Source organism: Stegodyphus dumicola, chromosome 8 (assembly GCF_044657685.1).
Source record: "Stegodyphus dumicola isolate Sdum_Otavi_A_Nest chromosome 8, ASM4465768v1".
In the NCBI taxonomy this organism is placed as follows: Eukaryota; Metazoa; Arthropoda; class Arachnida; order Araneae; family Eresidae; genus Stegodyphus; species Stegodyphus dumicola.
Genome location: NC_140775.1, coordinates 121,186,500 through 121,209,211, shown reverse-complemented (window position 1 = coordinate 121,209,211; position 22,712 = coordinate 121,186,500). Strand labels below are relative to the sequence as shown.

At 31.0% G+C, this 22,712-nt stretch overlaps 1 protein-coding gene across 3 annotated transcripts in view; it reads right to left on the bottom strand.

Moving 5' to 3' along the window:
* The window catches only part of LOC118192948 (sodium/myo-inositol cotransporter 2-like), a 117,496-nt gene that overhangs the window by 4,931 nt on the left and 89,853 nt on the right, over positions 1 to 22,712 (bottom strand). For all 3 annotated transcript variants that reach the window (XM_085822331.1, XM_085822332.1, XM_035363966.2), the window contains exons 11-14: positions 18,666 to 18,816; positions 6,686 to 6,854; positions 3,261 to 3,476; positions 617 to 761 (exon numbers count right to left, since the gene is read on the bottom strand). In XM_085822331.1, the coding sequence (XP_085678457.1) occupies positions 617 to 761; positions 3,261 to 3,476; positions 6,686 to 6,854; positions 18,666 to 18,816 (681 nt within the window). The remainder of the gene's footprint in view (positions 1 to 616; positions 762 to 3,260; positions 3,477 to 6,685; positions 6,855 to 18,665; positions 18,817 to 22,712) is intronic.

The following is a 22,712-nucleotide window of genomic DNA, read 5'->3' as shown; positions in this document are numbered from 1 at the left end:
TTAGGCTAGTAAATAAATAAATAAGAATAAATACATAACTGAGCTAATGTATGTGAATTGTAAAAGTTATAATATTCTTAAAATCTATTGTGGTAATGCAAAAATGTTTAAGAAAAAAATTAATATAATATGTTGTTCATAAATGTTAAAACTGCAAACTATTTTGTGCAATTGAAATAAGTTACTGATACACAATGATCAGCTGAAATGAAATTATATTCTTAGTAATACCATGTTACCGACCTCAGTCCTAGACAATTATAATTGCAGAATGGGGCTGCATTTAATGGGAAATTTAAAAGCATCAGAACTTCCACAAAACTACTAAGAAATAAGAGGAAGCATTATTACTTATGTGCTTCCATTAAAAGAAAAAGTCCTTGTTCCTCAAAAAAAAAAAAAAAAAAAAAAAAAAAAATAAATAAATAAATAATAAAAAAATAAAATAAAATAAAATAAAATCCCAAACTATTTTTTTTTTTAAATAACATGCTATTACTAAATAGAAATCCACTGATAGAGATATATTCAACAATATGCTAAATATAAATAAAAAAATATTGAAACATGTTCAAAGATAACCAAAATAATAATTTAAAAATGATTTATAGATTACCATCTATATCTCCAGCTTCTTCTTGGCTCATATCATTTAAACATACTTTCTCTTGGAGGTCAACATTTCTTCGCATTTCAAAATTATCCTTATCATCATCCCTATCACCTTCTTCAAACCTAGTCCAGTAGGTTGTCCTAACAAGCTGTTGAAAAATTACAATTAAATATCATTTTGCACTATGGGATATAGAAAATTTACAGAAGCAATAAATTTTCCAAATGTTTAAAATTCATAAATTTCATGGTTTGTAGAGCTTTTCAAAAAACTTTATTTTACATTTGAGTAAAAAGATAAAGTGTAGTAATATTAACATTAGAGTTTGGGAAATTTACCTATATATAAAACAATGGCAATAGTTATTTTGACTGCTCTTAAATAGCGTTTCAATTTATAAGTAAAAAATAACAAAAAGAGAAAAATTAAATATTAGCATGTCATTATATATTATTTCCATAACATCAGAATTATTAAAAATGCTTTGACTAATATTAAGAAGTACACCCTCCCCCAGAAAAAGAGGGGAGGACAGTTCTATCTCTCTTTTACTTTTCCAATTGATGAAATGCAACTTGCAGTTTTCCATGTCTACATAGCCTGATTTATGATACCAATTAGATTTCTATATAGTGTTGTTCTTACATGTGAATATGACGCAAAGTTGGACTTTTTATGAAATGAGATGCCAATTTTTTTTTTCTAAAATTTGGTAAGAAACTCACTGAGCAAATCCAAAATTTCAAATTATGATAGAAATTAAATAAGTTCGGTTTAAAATAAAATATTATTAAATACATGGGAAATTCTATTAACACTGCAAGATTAAAATTTTAACTGCTAATTTAAAAAAAAAAACTGTTTTAAAAAAATGTGTTAAAACTTGGCACTTTGGCATAGTTTGAGGCATAGAAGGAAAATGCAGAAAAAATTTGGCTTCTAATAAAAGTCCGATTTCGTATTCAAATAATATACAGGGTGTGGGAGGAAAACTTCCTCATTTGAAACGCATGCCATCTAGCGACATTTATTCCTAGAAGGGTGGGGTGGCGCTCATTGAAAAGAGCGGTATCTACAGTTTTATGTCATGTAAGTTTAGTACCGATCATGCAGTGAACGAGAGAGGAGCGCACGTTCTCCGTGGAGACTGTACTTTTCAATGTACTGCATTTTCATCCATATAAAGTGGCAGTGGTGCAAAAACTTTCCATGCGATTTTCTTTCGCAAAAAAATACATGCAAAGCCGTTCTTGACAATATGTTTCAAGATGCCGCCCTTGTGTTCTTTAGCGATGAGGCTCATTTTCATCTTCCCAGTTGCAGCATGCATTAAGCAAAACATGCAATAATGGTGTGGCACGAATCCCCGAGAATTTCATGAGCAGCCCCTCCATACAGAACGTGTGACTGTTTGGTGTGCATTGTCCAGAATAGGCATCATTGGACCATGATTTTTTGGAGAACATTTCCCTGAACACCTTATCTCCTTATGGGGCGATTGTCAGTGGCCAGCACGTTCGCCTGATTTAGCCCTGTGTGATTTCTTTTTGTAGGGCTATCTAAAATCTCTAACATCCAAAGACCTTGGTTCAACTGAAGAACAATATTCAAGCTGCTGTCGAGAACATACCCACTGATATGCTGGTAAAAATAGAAAGAAACTTCAAAATTCGACTATCTCAATGCATTGACCAGAACGAAGGTCACCTTAATGAGAACGGAGGCCACCATTTTTAAACCATAATAAAAAGAAACTTTAAGTGTCTCTTTATAACATAAAAAAAAAAAAAAATTAAACTATATCGCTAATAGTATTTGTGTTATTCATTTTAAAAATAAGGTAGTTTCCACCCTGTATTAGAACAATATTATATATAAATATAAAATATATCCTAAATCACACTTTTGAGACATGAAAAATGTCAACTGAATTTTTTGTCAATCAGTTGAGAATGATGGAAGTATGAATATAACATATGGAGCAGATCATTTGGAGTTTCTGTTATTGTTTTAATTAACTTAATTTATGATGCAATATTTTTCAGATTATGATTTCTAATCGATTTCTTTGTTAACAGAATATATTTTCATATTGATGCAAGTGATTATCAATCGTAAGCTACACAGCGATGTATTTTTTTTTTTACTTCATTTATTAGCCTTACCTAATCTGCTAGAGTATTTTTTTCTTTATTTCTAGAGTATTTTATTTTCTATTAAGAGGATTACTATATTATTATGTTCTAAGGAGTATGAAAAACATGAAAAGCTTAATTTATTCCCTGTTTGCATTTGATTATATTTCCGATTTTTTTATTACTAACGATTTTTTAGTGTTTGGAGTAGCTGAATCAGTTGGCACATTTTCTGAAGAGTTTAAACTTTCTATAAACCAGCGGATAGTGAATTCAAATAGAGTGAATTAGAGTGCCCTTCACATAATAGTAAGTCCAAGATTTTTGGTATTTAAGTGTACAAGATCAAATAAATCATAGCCTTTTATTTTAAAAATAAAAAGATAAAACAAAATACTCTTTGAAACCTCACTGGCCTTTTCATTTCCAATATGAGTGTATTAATCACTATGCATGTTATGAACACAGAAATATTATTTATTCGAAAAACTAAACAAAATTTAGTGGCTTACCCTAAACTCTTCTGGAGGTTCTGTCATAAGGCTGATGATAACTGCAGAAATTACAGTGATACAGAACAAAATACAAGCAAAGTACATATAATGAACTTTTTGAATGATGACAGGTCTTGTATCAATTTCATTGCAAGCAGGTTGTCGATAAATGAAATCCAAAACCATTCGGGTAACACCAACTAGGAAACCAAGCATCATAGCCCAAAAGCAGCCCTAAAAGAGTAAAAAATATAATGTATTTGTTGCATCTGCTACTAAGTTATGTTTTTCATGGTTTTAACATTAAAAATTCTGCATCTACTTCAACAGACTCTGTATAATGATACTAAAATTATTAATTCTCAAACTTCTTCTCTTATTCAAAATGCAGATTTATAATAAAAAGTATAAATTTCATATATACAGTCAAAAGTCCATAATCTGGAATGATCTATAATCCGGACCTCAAAGCTACAAACTTTCTGTGCATGCGTCAACGCATGTATTAACGCATGCGCATAATACGTTTACACATGCGTAAATTACGTGTACGCATGTGCATTTAATGGATAACAGATGGTATAAGCTAAGCCAAAATTATCTATTTCAGTTAATGTTACAGATTGTGTTGTTCCTTAATCTTCTAATTGGATCTGGCTTATTATTTTTGGCAAACTATTAGAGCAATTTTATAAAAGTAAAGCTTGAATTTTCGATTATGTCAAAAAGAATTTCCGATTCTGGAGCTGCCAAAGGATCTACAAAGGATTATGTTTCGATGTCCATCAAACAAAAAGTGGAATTGCTGCAAAAAATGGATAAAGGCATATCCTTTGTTTCTCTAACCATTCCGAAATCTGTTTATCAATTTCACGCTGCTCTGCGGGGGAAGGGGGAGGGGAACGTTGCGGCGCGCACGCAATGAACTGGAAGTTGATCTGTCAACACTATCCTTATCTTCAGGGCAGATGTTTTTATTTTATTCAGCTTATAATTCCTTACTAATTGTAGTATTTCATCTCGATGTACTCCGTCTTTGATATGATTTAAATCAAATTCCTCATCATTATAAATATCACGAATACACATCAAATATTTTTCTGGTTGCAATTTTCTAATTTCGACTATACATAATGTATGCTTTACGCATGGGCGCGTTGAAAGAAATGTCTCATAAAGTAAACAAATAAATATTAAGCTCTTTTTTTGTAAATTTTGATACCCTTTAGATCATAATTGCTCTTTATTTCATAAATTACAGTTTCATATTTTTTATTTCATAATTTCTGCATGCCATCTTACCAGATTTAAACTGATGATGTATAATCTGGAATCGCCGAAGTCCCGACGAGTCCGATTAAAGACTTTTGACTGTATTTAACGATTTTATGTTACATGCAGATATAAGATGTGCTTAAATAACATGCAATAATATTTTAATGTAAATATGGACAGCTGAACAAAACTTTTCTTTCAGGAGTGAAGTTTGGATGAAACTTCCCCTTCAAACATGAGATATTTTAAAGAACTCACCTACAAAATTGATGCAAAGCAAATGCAATGCAGTAGCAATTGGTGTTATGAGCATAACTGAAAGCATATGTTTGTTAAGTATAGCTGAAAGCATATATTCGTTAAGCATAACTGAAAACATATATTTAATATTAAGCAAAATTGAAAGTATATACAGTAGAAAGTTTGAAATCCGGATGTCCATTATCCGGAATAATCTAAAATCTGGACCTCAGAACCACCACTAACGGTTTTTTCGTAGGCTTTACACACGTGCCTTTGATTCTCCCCTCCATGCATGATAAAACATCTGGAGAGTCCCGATTTTTAATTTCACTTCGATACTAAATAAAATACCTCATTATTGAAGAAATAATCATTTTAGCATAAATTTGTATGATCAGTAATTTGGCTCCGTTGCTGCATATCTGCTTTAGCACACATCTCAAACCGAAACATTCCACATAGATACATCGTTGATTTGACACCAACCTGGCAAATCATTATTTATTATACTTTCCTTTCATCACCGCATGTTTATCAACACATGACAACTTGAGTAATGACTCATGTTGCGATGCAGAAAAAATTTTTTTATGTTAGTGTTTGAATAATAAAGGAGTATGGTAACCTTTTATGCTGACATTTCGCTTGGCGATGATTACAGATTTACGTTAAATGCGCTAAAAACGTTGACGAGGAAAAATTTACCACAACTCTCTTTCCATATGCTAAAAATAGATTTTGTTGATAATACTCATAGAACCAAAGACTGAATTTAGGGCTATTTTAATTAAGAATAACTTATTTGTTATTCACATAAACCCAGAATGAGTGCCAGGGCTCATATGGCCGCCTTGGGTTGCAGAATTTAGGACCCACAGAGACTGCATCAGGCGGTAAGATATCTAGCGGCAGCCCTCAGTAAGTTTTAAGTATATGTGGGAATTCATTTATTCAGAACTCTGATAAGCCTTAAGCATGTGCAAGAAATAGACATAAGTATAATAAATAACTAAACTAACATAATAAGTCTGATAAAATATAATAGAACAACTTGTCGTTAGTCGCGAAGCTCATGATGCATAATAGCCAAATATGTATAGTGAACAATAGTTAAATTTGCTGATGCTAGCTGCGAATTTAAAGGTTTTCGGATATCACAAAACAAAGGAGAAATTTTCCAATTAACGGATTTTGTAAAGCAATGCGGAGAAGCGGTAATGAATGAAGATGATATAAAAGAAGTTTTTCATTGTGGTGACAATGCTTTTCAATCATGAATCAATTAATGAATGGCGAAATCTGTAGTATGGTTCTAAATCCAGAAAATACTGCTACAGATAGTGAAGAAAGTGACAGAGAAGTTACTGAAAATGAAAAAAATTTTGATTGACAAGTTAGTCGGAATTCTCGAAACAGCAGTTACAGGACTTCAAAATTATGTCTGTCTACAGAATTAAAGAGATAGTATTAACACACACACACACACACACACACACACACACAAAAAAAAAAAAAAAAAAAAAAAAAAAAAAAGCAACTTAAACAACTTAAACTGAAAGAAATGTTTAATAAGGTAAACAAATAAATACTAAGCTTTTTTTTTTTTTTTTTTTGTAAATTTTGATACCCTTTAGATCATAAATCATGATTTCATATTTTTAATATAATTTCTACATGCCTTCTTACTAGATTTAAACTGATGATCAAATATATGGAAAAGATCATAAATCTGCAATCGCCGAAATCCCAACAAGTCCAGATTTCGGACTTTGTACTGTATAAGTTAATTTAAAATCCTGAGATTAATACAAATTCATGATTTTATATTTGAGTATTAATATATACTCTATTACATATAATATGTGTTCATGATTTCATATTTGAGAACTAACTGCAAACAGATAAATAGATCTCAAGCAATTTACCTGTTCATTCATTCTTTTCCACAAAACAGCTAAAATATAAACAGCTGCAATTGGTGGGGCAAGGTATGCTGATACTGACTGAATGTAGATAAAAAGCTGCCCTCCTTGCAAGTTTTGAATTATAGGTATCCAACCAATACTGATGAGGATCATTAATATAATGAAAGTTCTAATAAAAAATAAAAATACTGTCTGAACAACAGAAGAAATAATTTTAAAACATACATAAAAATCCATAATTTAAATTTTTTTGTTCAGTTATAGATAAATAAAATCACTATATTAATGTCATTATTACATTTTTTGCTTTATATATTTACATATATATAATTATATATATATACACTGCTGGCCATTAAAATTGCAACACCATGAAGGAAAGAAAATACAAAAAAGATATTTATTACATATAAACAGTATGGCATGAAGACCAATGATTCAATTTGTAAGCATTTTGAAGGTTTGCAGGGATGTGAAATTAGTATAAACAGTTGCCACCCCTGGCAGCTAATACAGCCCTTACCCATTAGGCATGAAGTCAAATTGCACTTGGATGACAGAAATGGGCAACTCATTCCATGCTGCTTCAAGTCTATCCCACATTTCATCAACCATATTAGCTGGAGATGGCTGGTGGACTAGTCTCTCAGCAATCAATGACCAGATGGTTTCAATGGGTGACAGATCTAGTGACCATGCAGCAGTCGAAAACCCTGTGTATTGAGGAAGTTCAAAACATGACATGGAACATGACGTTTGAGGACCTCGAAGATACGGTGCAATCACTGGATGTAAGATGTCAGACATGTACCATCTGCGTTCAAATTACCATTGATCTGAACTAGAGATGTGCATGTTATGTACCCAATGACTGCTCAAACCATCACACCAGATGCACGGCTCCTATGCTGATATCAAATGCAAGCATGCAAAGTTCAGTCTCCTCGGATACTCCAGCTATGTATAGAGTCATCAGAATACTGCATGTAGAACCAGGACTTATTTGAAAAGGCAACATTGTGCCACTCCTGTACTCAACTTTGTCATTTGGCACACCAGAGTTGCTGTCTCTCTCTATGCTGCATTGTCAAGGAAAGCTGGAGTAATGGTCACCCTGCTGATAGTCTACACTGCTGCAAATGTTGATGCAACTTACGGGTGGATACTGAGCGTGCTGCAAACATGCCCATTTACTGACTAATGGTGTGTGATGTTGTCCTACAGTTTTGCAGGGCTGACCTCACAATATGTCTGTCCTCTCTGATGTTAATCATGGGAGGGCATTGAGATCCTGCATGCCATTCAGAAGGACCCTTAGAAATGCATTGCTTCCATATTCACATGACAGTGTTTGGATGTTGACCAGTGTGATGAACAATATCATGGAATGGTAATCCACACTCTCGACAGGCAACGATCCTGCCTCAATGGAATTTTGAAACTTGCTGATAAGCATTTCCTCTTCTTATTAGAGGCATAACGCGATATTCTGAGCAAACTCCAACTTTCCAAATGAGAAACTGACTACACAACTTTTCTTTTATGCAATGCTTCAGATGTCGTTTCCCCCTCCTGCATCATCTAAATGTGCTGAAATTCTAATCATTTGCATATCCCAACTTCTTCATGTGATGTGATGTGATTTTGACATTTGTCAGATCATTCATTTCTTGTGTTGCAATTTTAACGGCCAGCAATGTATTCTGGCTTCAAACATATTTCCAGAAAAGTAATTAGTAATGCAATTATTAGTCAAATACTCTGTAATGATAAACTAGATATTCAAAACTAGATATTAATACTTATTCAAGTTCTTAAAAATAATTTGGTATCAGATAAATTTATTAATTACTGTCTTAAAAAAACAGACATTAAATACTCAATTCAAACCTGTTAACTGATAAGGTTATGACAATTTATTCCTAAACCTTCAAAAGGTGGATTAAGTTAAATGTCTGTTAGTTTAAGATTTATAAATTTTGTATATATAATTTTGTATATATTTTTTGTATATACAATTTTTTTCTGGCATTCTATTCTGTTGCTAACTTATGGGCCTATTTAAATTTTCTCAGACTGGTAAACAGTCCTTTTCTAGTAAAGAGACCTCCTTCTTCTTTATGCTTTTTAGAAATAAATTAATTTATTTTATCTGTTTGATTAGAAAACGTTTTTTACTAAGAAACTAGTATCTAATAACAACTTTAACTAGCAGTAAGATTATCTCGCCATTTTAAGGCAACCATCTCTAAAATAGAGTTTAACACATCACCAACAACTAATTTTCTCACATTTAATACGACAACCCTATTACATTCCATTATTGAGTACATTTACAGTTCTACCATTTCGTTTCACATTTTGCAAACAAGTAAATTAATTTTAATTTCCTTTCTGGCACTGTTTCTTAATTTGTATATAAGTCCCTACTTTTAATTATAGTGCAATCTTACTTTTAATTTTAATATAATGTATTAATTTGTACTGATTTCAATGTTTTTTTATTGTTTTTGCAATATGAGAGGTTCGGGATTTGTTTTTCCTAAAGTGACGTCTCGTTTAATTTAGCTCTTCACAAGTACCTTAAATAAAGAAGAATATATAGTCAAAAGTTGTTAATTCGGACACCCATAATTCGGAATGATCTATAATCCGGACCTCAAAGCTACAAACTTTCTGCGCATGCGTCGCGTCGACGCATAAGACCTTTACGGCTGCGAATATGCGCGTGCGCAAAATATGTTTACGAATGCACATTTAATGTATAACGGATGGTATAAGCTAAGCTAAAATTATCTACTTCAGTTAATGTTGCAGATTGCGTTGTTCCTTAATCATCGAATTGGATTCGGCTTATTATTTTTTGCAGACGGTTAGAGCAATTTTATAAAAGTAAGCTTGAACTTTCGATTATGTCAAATAGAATTTCTGATATATATTTACTAATATGTAAAGGATCTACAAAGCGAAAGTATGTTTCGAAGTCCATTAACAAAAAGTGGAATTGCTGCAAAAAATGGATAAAGACATATCCTCTGTTTATCTAAACCTTGTTTATCTTTAATGCTGCGGCGCACAATGAATTGGAAGTTGATCTGTCAGCACTATCCTTATCTTCAGGGCAAGATGATTTTATTTTATTTGGCTTATAACTCCTTACTAAATCTAATATTTCATCTCGATGTACTCCTTTGATATGATTTAAATCAAATTCCTCCTCATCATAATTCGCTTCCAATAGCGAAGAAAGTGACACAGAGGTTATTGAAAACGAAAAAATTTCGATTGACGAATTAGTCGGTATTCTCGACACAGCAGTTATAGGACTTGAACAGTGGAATTTTGTAACTGAACATGAAATTATGTCTGTTTATAGAATTACAGAAGAAGAGAATGTATTATCACATAAAAAAGGAAGCAACTTAAACAACTTACATTGAAAGAAATGTTTAGTAAACAAATAAATATTAAGCTTTTTTTTTTTTTTTTTTTTTGTTTTGTTTTGTTTTGTTTTGTAAATTTTGATACCCTTTAGATCACAATTGTTCTTTATTTCATAAATTACGGTTTCATATTTTTAATTTTATAATTTCTGCATCCATCTTACCCATGGAGGTAGGAAGTAAGATGGAGTCGCCCTAAATAAGTTTCTCCCGTATCCTGCTCTGAAGCACCGGCGATCCCTATGTGGTGACCAAAACATTGGGTCATTTACCATTGAGTTCTATGGGATTTGACGCATTCGGATGTATATATTTTGTAATTACGTCGTAAATATACATATAAATGTATATATTTTCTTTTTCTACAACACTTCAGAGTCCTAAGTATGTGAAAACAACATATTTTTAAACAACATTTCATTCTGAACGGAATTAAATGCTATACTTTTCACAGGGCAGTTTACTCAGAATGGTTTAATTTGAATGAAATATTTTCACAAGTTTTCGTTAATTACATTAGAAAAAAAAATTAAGGTAATTTGATTTTATTCGGTTAAGGTACAAAAATTAAGATCAAAGTTTATTGTATTATTAATATTAAAATTATGCATTATTTCTTTTCTATTTATAGAGCTTCTTCCTAAAATACTTTCTTAAATATGACATGATTTTTTGGCTTCTGAGGCATCTTTTAAATCAAAAAATGTAAGTCAATTTATAATTAATGCTCTATTTGGTTCATTTTGAATTAGAGAATTCCTAATAATTAAATAGGTATTAAATAGTACTTGACTTTCTCTGAACATTTCTGAAAGGGAATAAAATAAGTTTTTTTTTTAAAGTATTATTTAAAACTTGTAACTGAGTTATTATAAAATGTAAGGGGAATAATTCTTTTAATTATACTTATCAGATTTTTTTTTACCCTTCATTTCAACAATACATATTCTAAAACTCTTTATTACGTTCTTAAGTGCGCATCTCATAGCATTTGCTTAACAATACCTTTTAACAGATTGCTTTCCAATACAAACAATTCTTGCTTAAATAGTTTTATAACGTATTTGTCAACAGGATTTCAATTTATGTTTACAATTCAATATTAAGGTTATTATATATTTAGATAACATTTATAATCATTATAAATTAGATACATTTAATAATTAGATTTCTTCACAGTACTTTCACAGTTGTTTATAAGTGAATAAATTCTTCATTTCAAATACATTTATAAATAATTTAATGAATATTAAAGTATTCTGTCAAAGGCAGATACATGCTTTATGCAAGCACATGCATAAATACCCATACATATTTCCTATTTTTCATTTCCAGCATGTGCAAATCTTTCATTTCTGTGCATTCACTATATTTTTCGTGTAAAGTAATTTACACTAATTTAGCATACACCCGAAAGTTTTACATAAAAATTATATATAAATATAATTTGAACGAAAATTATAAGTATTATTTTTAATACCCACTCAAAGGTAAGTTTTTCTTCAAAATTCCTCCACGATGGCATCTCTCTCTTTAGGCAGATAGCCCTTGCATGCATTACTCTATTTAATAAAAACTTAATCTGACCTATGTGCCTAATTACAAATATTTTAACATACATAATTTTATATTTATAAAACGTGTAAGCCCAAAGTGATTAATTTTCAGATATATAAAATTAAAACGATGGGTTTGAAATGAGCAGCAGTAAAGCCTCTCCTCTAAAAAATTTTAAAAGGTACATGTTACAATAATATATGGATCTGAAAAAAATTTGTTTTATTAAAAACATTTTGACGTTTGGAAAATAAAATAAAAGTAGCGAATACTCTATCAAGGGTATCGAAAGACATATACAATTTTAAATGCACTGTAAGGTATTTTTCATTCCTTAAGCATAACATTTTTCTTAAAATCTATATTTTTGTAGTGCAACAGCTTATAATTTTATAAAACAAATTCATAATCAAAATCGCTGTTGTTAGTTATCGAAAAATAACCAAGATGTGATTTTTGCATAAATGTCACTAAACTATACAAATTGCTATTATCCATCACACTATGAATGTTTCTTTCATGCGAGAGTGTCCCTTTTTCGATTTCTATGGAACTGTCGTGTGTCGAAATACTATCAGAATCTTGTCAAGTGAGCTTCTGAATGTAAACAAAGAACACCCCATCTGGTGGCCCAAGCTTCAAAGCAGTGCTTCACTTTTAGTGCGGGTTGGCCCCTCCTCCCTTTTCTACCTCCATGATCTTACCAGATTTAAACTGATGATCTATAATCCGGAAAAATCGATAATCCGGAATCGCCGATGTCCCGACGAGTCCGGATTGACTTTTGAGTGTATTACTCATTTTTAATTTACATTTTGTTTATGACAAATGTTATGACTGATTTCTTTTTAATAATTTTATTCATAGCTTATATTTTAACTCTAGCAAAATAATTAATCTTATCCTTAAAAAAAAAGACTTCTTTAATTTGGTTATTGTTATTTGATGGTGGATTCGTTTGTTCTCCTTGACAAGTCAATTAATCTACAATCAATGACAATAGCTACCTTTTCAGTACTTTTTTAAATTTTATTTTTTATTTTTACTATTATTACAGTTCAAAATTATATTTCCATACAGCTTTTAAATAATTTTTACTAAAACAGAAATCTAAATAACTTTAAATACACACTTAAAATTCTGCTTAAAAGACTGACTAAAATTTATTCTAATAATTTATCACTTTAAAATACTGACTGAAATTTGTTCCAATAATTTATCATTTTAATTAAATTTCTGTTCCTTGGAGGTGGTATACAAAAAAACCTTTCTAATAATACATATATATTATTTCACTTTCGTTTTCAGTTCTTTGAATAGAATTCTCTTTAAGATACAAAATTTTGATTAGAATTTACTTCCCCCCTTGCTTTGAGGAGGAGCCAGAATTTTCAGGTGAACTATTATAATTAAAATACATTGAAATGGTTTAACGGTAAATTCTGGATAGAGAAAAGTATGGATTTTTGTGGAAGAGATTTTAATTGATTTCAGTGTTCCTCCTCTTGATAAAATAGCATTGAAGTTGATTAAATTCCTCTTCTATTATGTTCTTTTCTCTTTTAATTTCACTGATTTTTTTTAAAAGGGGTGTTGCTTGTTTGAAGAGCTTTGATTTTATCATTCTTTTTTGCATTTATAGGATTATTTGAAATTTATTACTCATGGATTTCAGGTCTTTGTAAAAAATTGTTTCTAATTTTCTTACTTTATGTCAAGCATGATTATATTTTCTTTTTAAAAAATCGTTTTGAAATTACATATATGTTTATATATATATCATAATTTAATGCGTAGGGAGAATCCAATACTTTAACAGCTCTCATTTGTCATGTTCAAGGAAGGATATTTTGATGTGCTGCAGCCTGAAATCTACATAGTTGATTAGATGGATGCATAAACCTCAAACTCCCGTATGTGGCCATTTCAAAATATAATTTTATTCCATTTATAAGTCACATCAGATCAATTTTGTAGGTAAGGGATTTATCCAATCATATTTCAATATGATAATTTTTATGTACACTGATTTTAAAAGTAAGATGTAGGCATCTGAGAAGCATATAAGTGCAGTGTCGACACAGCAACACTTAAAGGAACAGAAAGATGTAGTCTATTGCGATAAGAGTATTTATACTAAGTCTGATGTAAAACTATGGTTAATCTGCGATTGATCAATTTTAGGTTGTTATATAATATGGAAGGATCTCGAATTTGGGAGAACAGATGAATTTAGGGGAAGAGCACCATATCTAGAATACTTAATTTTAAGGTCGCCAGTTATTCTTAAAGCAGCTATTGTATTTTGTTATATCTTATATATATATATATTTATTACATACACACACACACACACATATATATATATATATATATGTGTGTGTGTATGTAATAAATTCAGGAGCAATGACCAGGAGAAGGAATTTGGATGGTGTAGAAGTGTTGATCCATAATGACTAGGAAATTGAAGACGAAGGCAGATTAAATCTTCAGTTTTATTTTCAGCGCAACATGTTGCGGCTACACACAAGTTGACACATTAAATGTGCCTGTTCCAAAAGGCTTACATTTTTTTATTACTTTGTAGCAAGAAAGCAGCAGCGGACAGACAGCAGTCTAGCTATAGCTAGGCAAAAGCATGGAAAGAAAGTGCATAATGTTCGTACTAAAGCTTCAAAGTAATAAAAACAATAAGTTATTTTGTAGCAGATTATTGAATATATTATCACCTTTGAAATAAAGTAGTTAAGTTAGAATTCTATTGAAATGAATTTACTCATTAGCATAGTTAAAATTGAATTATGAAAATGGAATAATTAAAAATTAAAGTGCAACCAAGAAACTAAGTAACCATCGCCATTGACTGGAAATTAGTTGGCTTTTCAAAGGCAACAAACTAATTTCTGACCAATTAAAAATAATTAATAGATGTGAAAGTGTTTTTATCTTTTTCTCAAGTAAGAATCAAGCCTAAAAAAGCTGTTTAGTAAGAATGAGTTAAAATTAGTCAAATTGCTAATTAAGAAGCAGTAAGAAATTAGTGGTTCTGTCCAACTTGTAACAGAAAGAAACTGGCGATGTTTGTTGAAAGTGTCGGGGAGCAAGTTTCTCAAATAAACAGAAAAGTCAACTAATTTCTGGTTAATGGTAGTAATTACTTAGTTTGTTGGTTACTCTTCAGCTTTTACTTATTCCTTCATTTTACTTTTTAATTATTAATTTAATTATTATTATAATTCAATTTTAATTTGCTAATGAGTAATTTCAATAGAATTTCTAACTTAACTACTTTACTTTCAAATGAGATGAAACATTCAATAATCAACTAGAAAATAAGTTTTATATATATGTAAACATTCTGAAAAATGAATATATATATATACACATTCTGAAAAATGAATATATATATACACATTTTAAAAAATGAATATATCTATATATATACAGGTAAGATAAAATTATATGAATCAGAATTATAATATAACTAAAAACATTAATTCTTCCTCTCTACTCTAAAATCATAATAACTTCTAGATCACTCTATGGCCCGCGCAACTCTGATTACGTAATAATTAAGAACTGAAACTGTCGTTGTAAACCAAAACTTTTCTCTTCGCGTGCTTCCATCTTTCATAACGACGCACTTCAGCTTTTGCTCTCTACTGTGCTAAGATGTAATTTCGCTGGGTTGCTTTCTATCCCAACAATATCAGAAATGTAAATCTTCTGTGGAAAGGCACGACTAGAGTGCCAAGTGATTGTGGCCACAAATATCAATTGGAAATAAAAATGGAAATAAAATTGCCTCGACTGCCAAGTTCTTTAAATACTATGCAATCAGATTACTTCCTCTTCAATATAGGATAACTACGCATCTACAGTGCTCCGTCATTTCCTTGTGCTTTTATTATGACAATTAAGCCAGTAGGATAGTTTCCTGCAGCCTGAAACCTCAATGGAAAATTTAATTCAGCTCTTCAAATCATCGTTTTGTGATAAATCCAAGATAATGTGAAAGAAGTGAATCATCAAGTTTGTTTTTTCAGTGTTTAAAAAATAACAGATCATTCTTCTGCTGTGGTGTTTTGCAAGTGCTTCAAAAAAAATAATCACGCCTAGTGTTTACAGATTGAAAGTAATATCTCGATAAATTGAGAAGTTTGAATGCCTAGTGAAAAGGAAATCATCAGTGAATTACCGTTTAGGAATTAAGCATTACAGCGGGTTCAAGATCGATCTGAGTTAGTGTTTGCAAGTATGTGCGACAGAAAATTATTTGCACTTCCGCTTTTTCAACAGCTAAAAAATTATTACATTCGTGTGAATCTAGCTCAGGAACTAAATTATTTAATGTGCTGTGGATTCTATAGTTTTCATTTCAACTTTGGTTAAAATTTCTGCAATTTGTTTTGAGAAAATCTGAAATTCTTGTTCATTAATGTTTCTAATTTTTCATAATTATGTGTGAGCAAATTAAGTAACGAATTTTAAGCTATTTAAATTATTCATAGGGAAGGATATTAAGATAAGTTTTTATATTTTTAAAATTTTGTTGAAAATTTTGAATACGAATTTTATAATTATTCTAAAAATGAAGTAGGTGTATGGGTGATTGTATGTTAAGTATAGTGTATGTCGAGGAAGTACTGTGTTCCTAAAACAGAGGCCTGTAATTACCTTTGTACAGTTGTTCTTTTTACCCTCTTCAAGTAAGATATTGTTGGAGGCTCTCATTTTATGAGTGTGTGCAATTTTTTTATATTATTATTATTATTATTATATTTTTTTATTATGGAATGTATTAGTGCAGTTCTCAAAGGCCAGTTACCTTAATGCAAGGAACAGAGGCCTTTTCAAGTAACTGCCTAGGCACCCTGGGCCACCAGTGCATAGAACACACTGGTTAGCTCAAGAGGACAGCCCTATTGATGGATATGGTTTGTTTAGAAGTATTGCGAGGCCTTCCAGTTGGTAAAATACAGGTATTATAAATGAAAGATGATAACTTTGAAACCATAAATTCTGAAAATCTTAATCCTAGTATTTATGATGTTAAATTATTATTTATCCTTATGGAAATAAGTATCATAAATATTTATGTGCATTACATTTAATTATAAGTAATGATTATGTAAAAGTTTATTTTGTGATATTCTGTAATAACAAGAGCCTTCCCTGAAGAATTATGATTATGTGAATTCTCAAACAAAAGGACTTTTGGACTGAAATGCTGAAAAATTCAATGACTCTAAAAATTAAAAATTTATTTAAAAAAAATTGCTATTTATAAATTATACTTAACAGAAAAAAAAATTTATTATTTATGGTTTCTTTTCTTTTTTTTTCTTTTTTTTTTACATTTGCTAGTGCTTTAACTCTTTCTCTTTAAAAAGGCTTCTCTGCCGCTACGGGTTTTTCTTTTTGAAGGGGGGGAATATGTAAGATAAAATTATATGAATCAGAATTATAATATAACTAAAAACATTAATTCTTCCTCTCTATTCTAAAATCGTAATAACTTCTCTGCATTGCATCATTTCTAGATCACTCTATGGCCCGCGCAACTCTGATGACGTAATAATTAAGAACTGAAACTGTCGTTGTAAACCAAAACTTTTCTCTTTGCGTGCTTCCATCTTTCATAACGACGCACTTCAGCTTTTGCTCTCTACTGTGCTAAGATGTAATTTCGCTGGCTTGCTTTCTATCCCAACAATATCAAAAATATAAATCTTCCGTGGAAAGGCACGACTAGAGTGCCAAGTGATTGTGGCCACAAATATCAATTGGAAATAAAAATGGAAGTAAAACTGCCTCGACTGCCAAGTTCTTTAAATACTACGCAATCAGATTACTTCCTCTTCAATATAGGATAACTACGCATCTACAGTGCTCCGTCATTTCCTTGTGCTTTTATTATGACATACATATTCTGAAAAATGAATTTACCAGATAATTATAGGGCTTCTTCAAATTTTAAATAAACAGGAAACATGATGGGAATAATGAATCTAATGTTTACAACACATGATTTCCTTGTATGGCCTATTAGATTAATGCATTTTTTTCTGAACTTCATTTAAACTTATTTCCTCAAATTATTTTAACTTCATTCATTGATTTCTGAAAACACATTGTAAATGGCATCAAAAATTGAAAATTTTGTAAATAAATATCCTAGTCAATTTCTGTTGACTGGGAGTCAAACTTCTTATAATTTTATTTTTTCGTAATAAGTATAAAACTTTTGCAAATATAATTAAAAAGTATACAAACTGGGAAATTGCATTAAAAGTTAAATTTCGTTATTTGTGGATTTTTTTTTAGTATGACAAAACATGAATATTTTCATCATTTAAAACACTTCTGCATATGGAAGTATATGACTATGACCAACGATTGTGAAAATAAAGGCTGAGTTACAACTTTAAAGCCAGATAAGGTGTGTATGCTTGACATTGCTGATTGCAATAAAAAAAGGGAGGTGCAAATTAGAGGTTATAGCAGTTTATACACAAAATTTCAACATGCTACATAATTAATTGTTTTTGAATAATGCAAGATACATACATATGACGTTCCATTTTGGATAAAAAGAGTTCTTTATTCTGTACATACAGATTTATTTTATACATACATACAGACATCACGCAAAAAAAAAAAAAAAAAAAAAAAAAAAAAAAAAAAAATTCATATGGATTCGGGAGTAGTCAAAATGGATATTTCTGTTAAAATATGATACCTGAAATTTTTCACGATTACAATACTTTTTTTACTTCATACAAGGAAGCAAAAATATGTAACTCATTTATACTTATTTTAATGATATGAAAGTGAGATTTTTCTTTCCTCTGTTCTAAAAATATATCAAAATCTCAGTCACTTATCTATGACTTGTAATACAAATGATCTATTTACAAATTATTTAAGCTCATACTGTTAAGAAAGAAAAGAAAAGGAAAGAAAAATGCAAAGCTCACCTTCCTACTATCATGAGTTCCCACACAGTAGCTTCTTTTCGAATTTGTGGCCAAATATCCATTGTAAATAAGGTACTAGCACTATTATATACAGATGTCAAATCACTCATTAATGCAGCTAGCATCACAGCCATCATTAGACCACGCAAACCTAGAAAGAGAAAAACTACATGTTAATTTCCTGAAGTCTTTTGTTGTTTTCATTTCGTTGAGAAACAGAAAATGCTTTCCTAGTAAGTGCTGAAATAATATTTTCACATCAAGTGAAAATTTCAGGTTCTATTTCTTCGAAACAGATCCTGGATTCTTTTTCTTTGAGCATTTGACTACTGGTTTCTTCTATTTGTCTTTAAGCTTTTCTCACGTTCTCAATTTATAAAAATTTGTTTCATACTTTTTTAAACATTCATTTATAACGTGACTCATTTTTTTGCCAAGGCACAACAGCTTAATAGTTGATTCTGTTCTGAGTACTATTTTAACTTAAAAGTCTCACAATGGAGTACTGCAGGGTTGGTTACATTAATTTATGTATTGACTGGCTACCTTCAGGATACTGAAGTTACTCATGGGTGTGTTATGGAGAAATTAAGTGTCTTTCTTTCTTAGAGGCTGAATCAGTTAACAGCATCATATTTAATATTTGTGATAAATAAACCCCACATTACAAATTATATCTTTGATTACCTGAAACTTTTTATCATATACATTTTCTTTTGTCAGTACATCTGTTTCAAGTAGAACAATAATGATGACACTTTTAGATTTTTTTTACAAAGTTGATTCTCAACTTCGTCAATTGCAGTGGCAAACAACATACAGATTCAATTTTAAAAACTAAAATGGGAAAATTAAAATGCATGCCTTGTTGATGTATTAAAATATACCAAAGAAACCATCTGTAATGCTGAAATGTGTTGAATAAACATGATTCAAATTTTACCACTGAAGACAAACGATACTTCAAGACTTCCTGATATTCTGAGATTATGTGTGTGTATGATAATTTTCAAAATTAAGTATAAAACTGAAAACATTTTAACTATGCTGTTTACATAGTATGCTTTTAATGAAATATTAACTACTGGGCCATTTGGAAAGTTCTGCAATTTCATGATAAATACATATAAAGAGTACACAAATGTAAGAAGATTTCTCTGAACCACAGCAGCACCATTTTGTTCTATGACTTTTTGCTATCTCCTTGGGATCTAGAAAATTTATTTTCTTAGAAAGGCATTAGATTTATTCATGAAGGGGTTATTGTGACACTGTTTGACAGTCAACTCCAGGCTGTTCGGAGAATTTTGAAATGACCTCAAAAAATAAAACTAGGAGGGGGCAAACAAAATATCTAGGGAAATTGGGAAAGATGATACAAAACATCACAGCAATATTAAAAAAGTTTGCCTGACATTCATCAAAATGAGAAGCCAAGCATTTATGATGATGAAAGACAACTTAATAACTATCAGTAACAGTAACTGTGGCCAGCTCTAGATGCTTTTTTCAGTTACTGCTTTCAAATGTGCCATTTGGGAACAGTGTTTTCCTGAATTTATTGTCTGACTTGATGAAAACAATATAGTATGCGATTTCTTGTAGTCCTACCATACACAGGGTATTTTTTGGGGGATGCAACTTTTCTTTTGATGTCACCAAAGAAGGTTATTTTGGCTTACTCCATGATATTTCCCCTACACATTTATTGTATAGTATCCACTTTTATCTCCAGTAATGAGCAATTAAAAAAAGGAGCTTCTTTATTTCTTCTCAACAAAGAATCACAAGCCAAAACTCAAGCAAGCATATTCTGCTGCATAAAAGTACGGTGTGCCTTATGCACTGTAGCAGCTCACATTCTTCTTCATGTGATTATCGGATACTAATTCAGAAGTCAAACAACAAAAATCAGCGTTATACCTACAAAATTTTCACAGGACTAGTTTCGATGGTTTTACCGAACCATCATCTTCAGCTGCAAAACCGCAAATGAACAAGATAGGAAATAATGATTAGATAAGATAAGAAAGCCTGGACAAGAATAAGCAAGTGGCGCCATCTGTTGGCGAAACCAGAACTAAAACATAATTTTTCTAAAAGCCGAAGGCAAATTTGGATTGGAATTAGGATCGTTAACTAGAACAGAAAGATTTTTATGAATGTGAAATGCCTCTAGAAAATCCAGTTCTCCAATGGAAGATGTTTTTTGAATAATTTTGGCAGCAGAAAAATTGAAAGTGTGATTTTCGGACCAACAATGTTGAGCAACAGAAGACCTCTGTGTTTCCTTTTTTCTAACATATGCCTCATGTTCTTTGACGCGAAATTTTAAGGCTCTCTTAGTTTGGCCAATGTAAATTAAACCACACTGGCAAGGAATCCTATAAATACCCCAGAAATTCATATCCGGAATGGGGTTCTTGAGTATAGAAGTTGGAATTTTATTGATGGGAGTAAAAACAACCCGAAAGTTAAATTTCTGCAAAATATGTGCAACTTTATAGCTAATGGATGGAAAGAAGGGAATGACAACAGAATTTTTATAATCTCCTAAAATAAGAGTGTGGCTTTTAGTGTGTTGAGATGAGAATTTTTTAACTGCTTGATTAATAATGTTGGGTGAAAAGCCCCTGTCAATAGCTATTGCTTTTAAATAATTTAGTTCTTCATCAAGGGCTAGTTTGGAGGAGCAAACTTGAAGAGCACGGAAAACATAGGAATAAAATGAAGCTAACTTTTGTTTAGTCGGATGACATGATTTAAAGTGTGGTGGAAGGCAAACCGATGAAGGTTTACGGTAAACTGTAGTACTGAAGTTGGATGTGTTACGTGTGACCAGAATGTCGAGAAACGGAAGAGAATTGAAAGTCTCAAGTTCAAAAGTGAACTGAATAGCAGGATCAATAGAATTCATTGTTGAAAGAACTTTATTTAAATCATCTTTATTACCTTCAAACAGGGTAAAAGTATCGTCTACGTAGCGGAACCATGCCGGGAAGTTTAAAGTTTCAAACAATTTTGATTCATAATAATGCATGTAGATATCAGCCAGGATGGGACTGAGGGGACTTCCCATGGCTAATCTCTCAGTTTGCTTGTAATATTTATTTTGGAAAACAAAATGTGTTTGTTTCAAACAGAGTTGAGTGAGAGAAATTAGCTCATCAATTTCGATGCAAGAGAAATGAAATTCGCGAAGTCTGGTTTCTAGACATCTTAATGCACCCTCCACTGGGACATTGGTGAATAATGATTTTACATTATTCAGATTATATGCTCTTCCCAAAATTCATAAAAGTGGTATTCCTTTCCGTCCTATTGTATCAAATTTAGGTACTGCCTCGTATCCTTTAGCTAAATATTTAGTTTCTAGATTTTCCACTCTATTAGACAATAACATTTACACCATAAAAAATTCAATAGAGTTTGTAAAAAAGGTTAAAAACATTTCTCCTAGTAATTTACTCATGGTTTCTTTTGATGTAAAATCATTATTCACCAATGTCCCAGTGGAGGGTGCATTAAGATGTCTAGAAACCAGACTTCGCGAATTTCATTTCTCTTGCATCGAAATTGATGAGCTAATTTCTCTCACTCAACTCTGTTTGAAACAAACACATTTTGTTTTCCAAAATAAATATTACAAGCAAACTGAGGGATTAGCCATGGGAAGTCCCCTCAGTCCCATCCTGGCTGATATCTACATGCATTATTATGAATCAAAATTGTTTGAAACTTTAAACTTCCCGGCATGGTTCCGCTACGTAGACGATACTTTTACCCTGTTTGAAGGTAATAAAGATGATTTAAATAAAGTTCTTTCAACAATGAATTCTATTGATCCTGCTATTCAGTTCACTTTTGAACTTGAGACTTGCAATTCTCTTCTGCTTCTCGACATTCTGGTCACACGTAACACATCCAACTTCAGTACTACAGTTTACCGTAAACCTTCATCGGTTTGCCTTCCACCACACTTTAAATCATGTCATCCGACTAAACAAAAGTTAGCTTCATTTTATTCCTATGTTTTCTGTGCTCTTC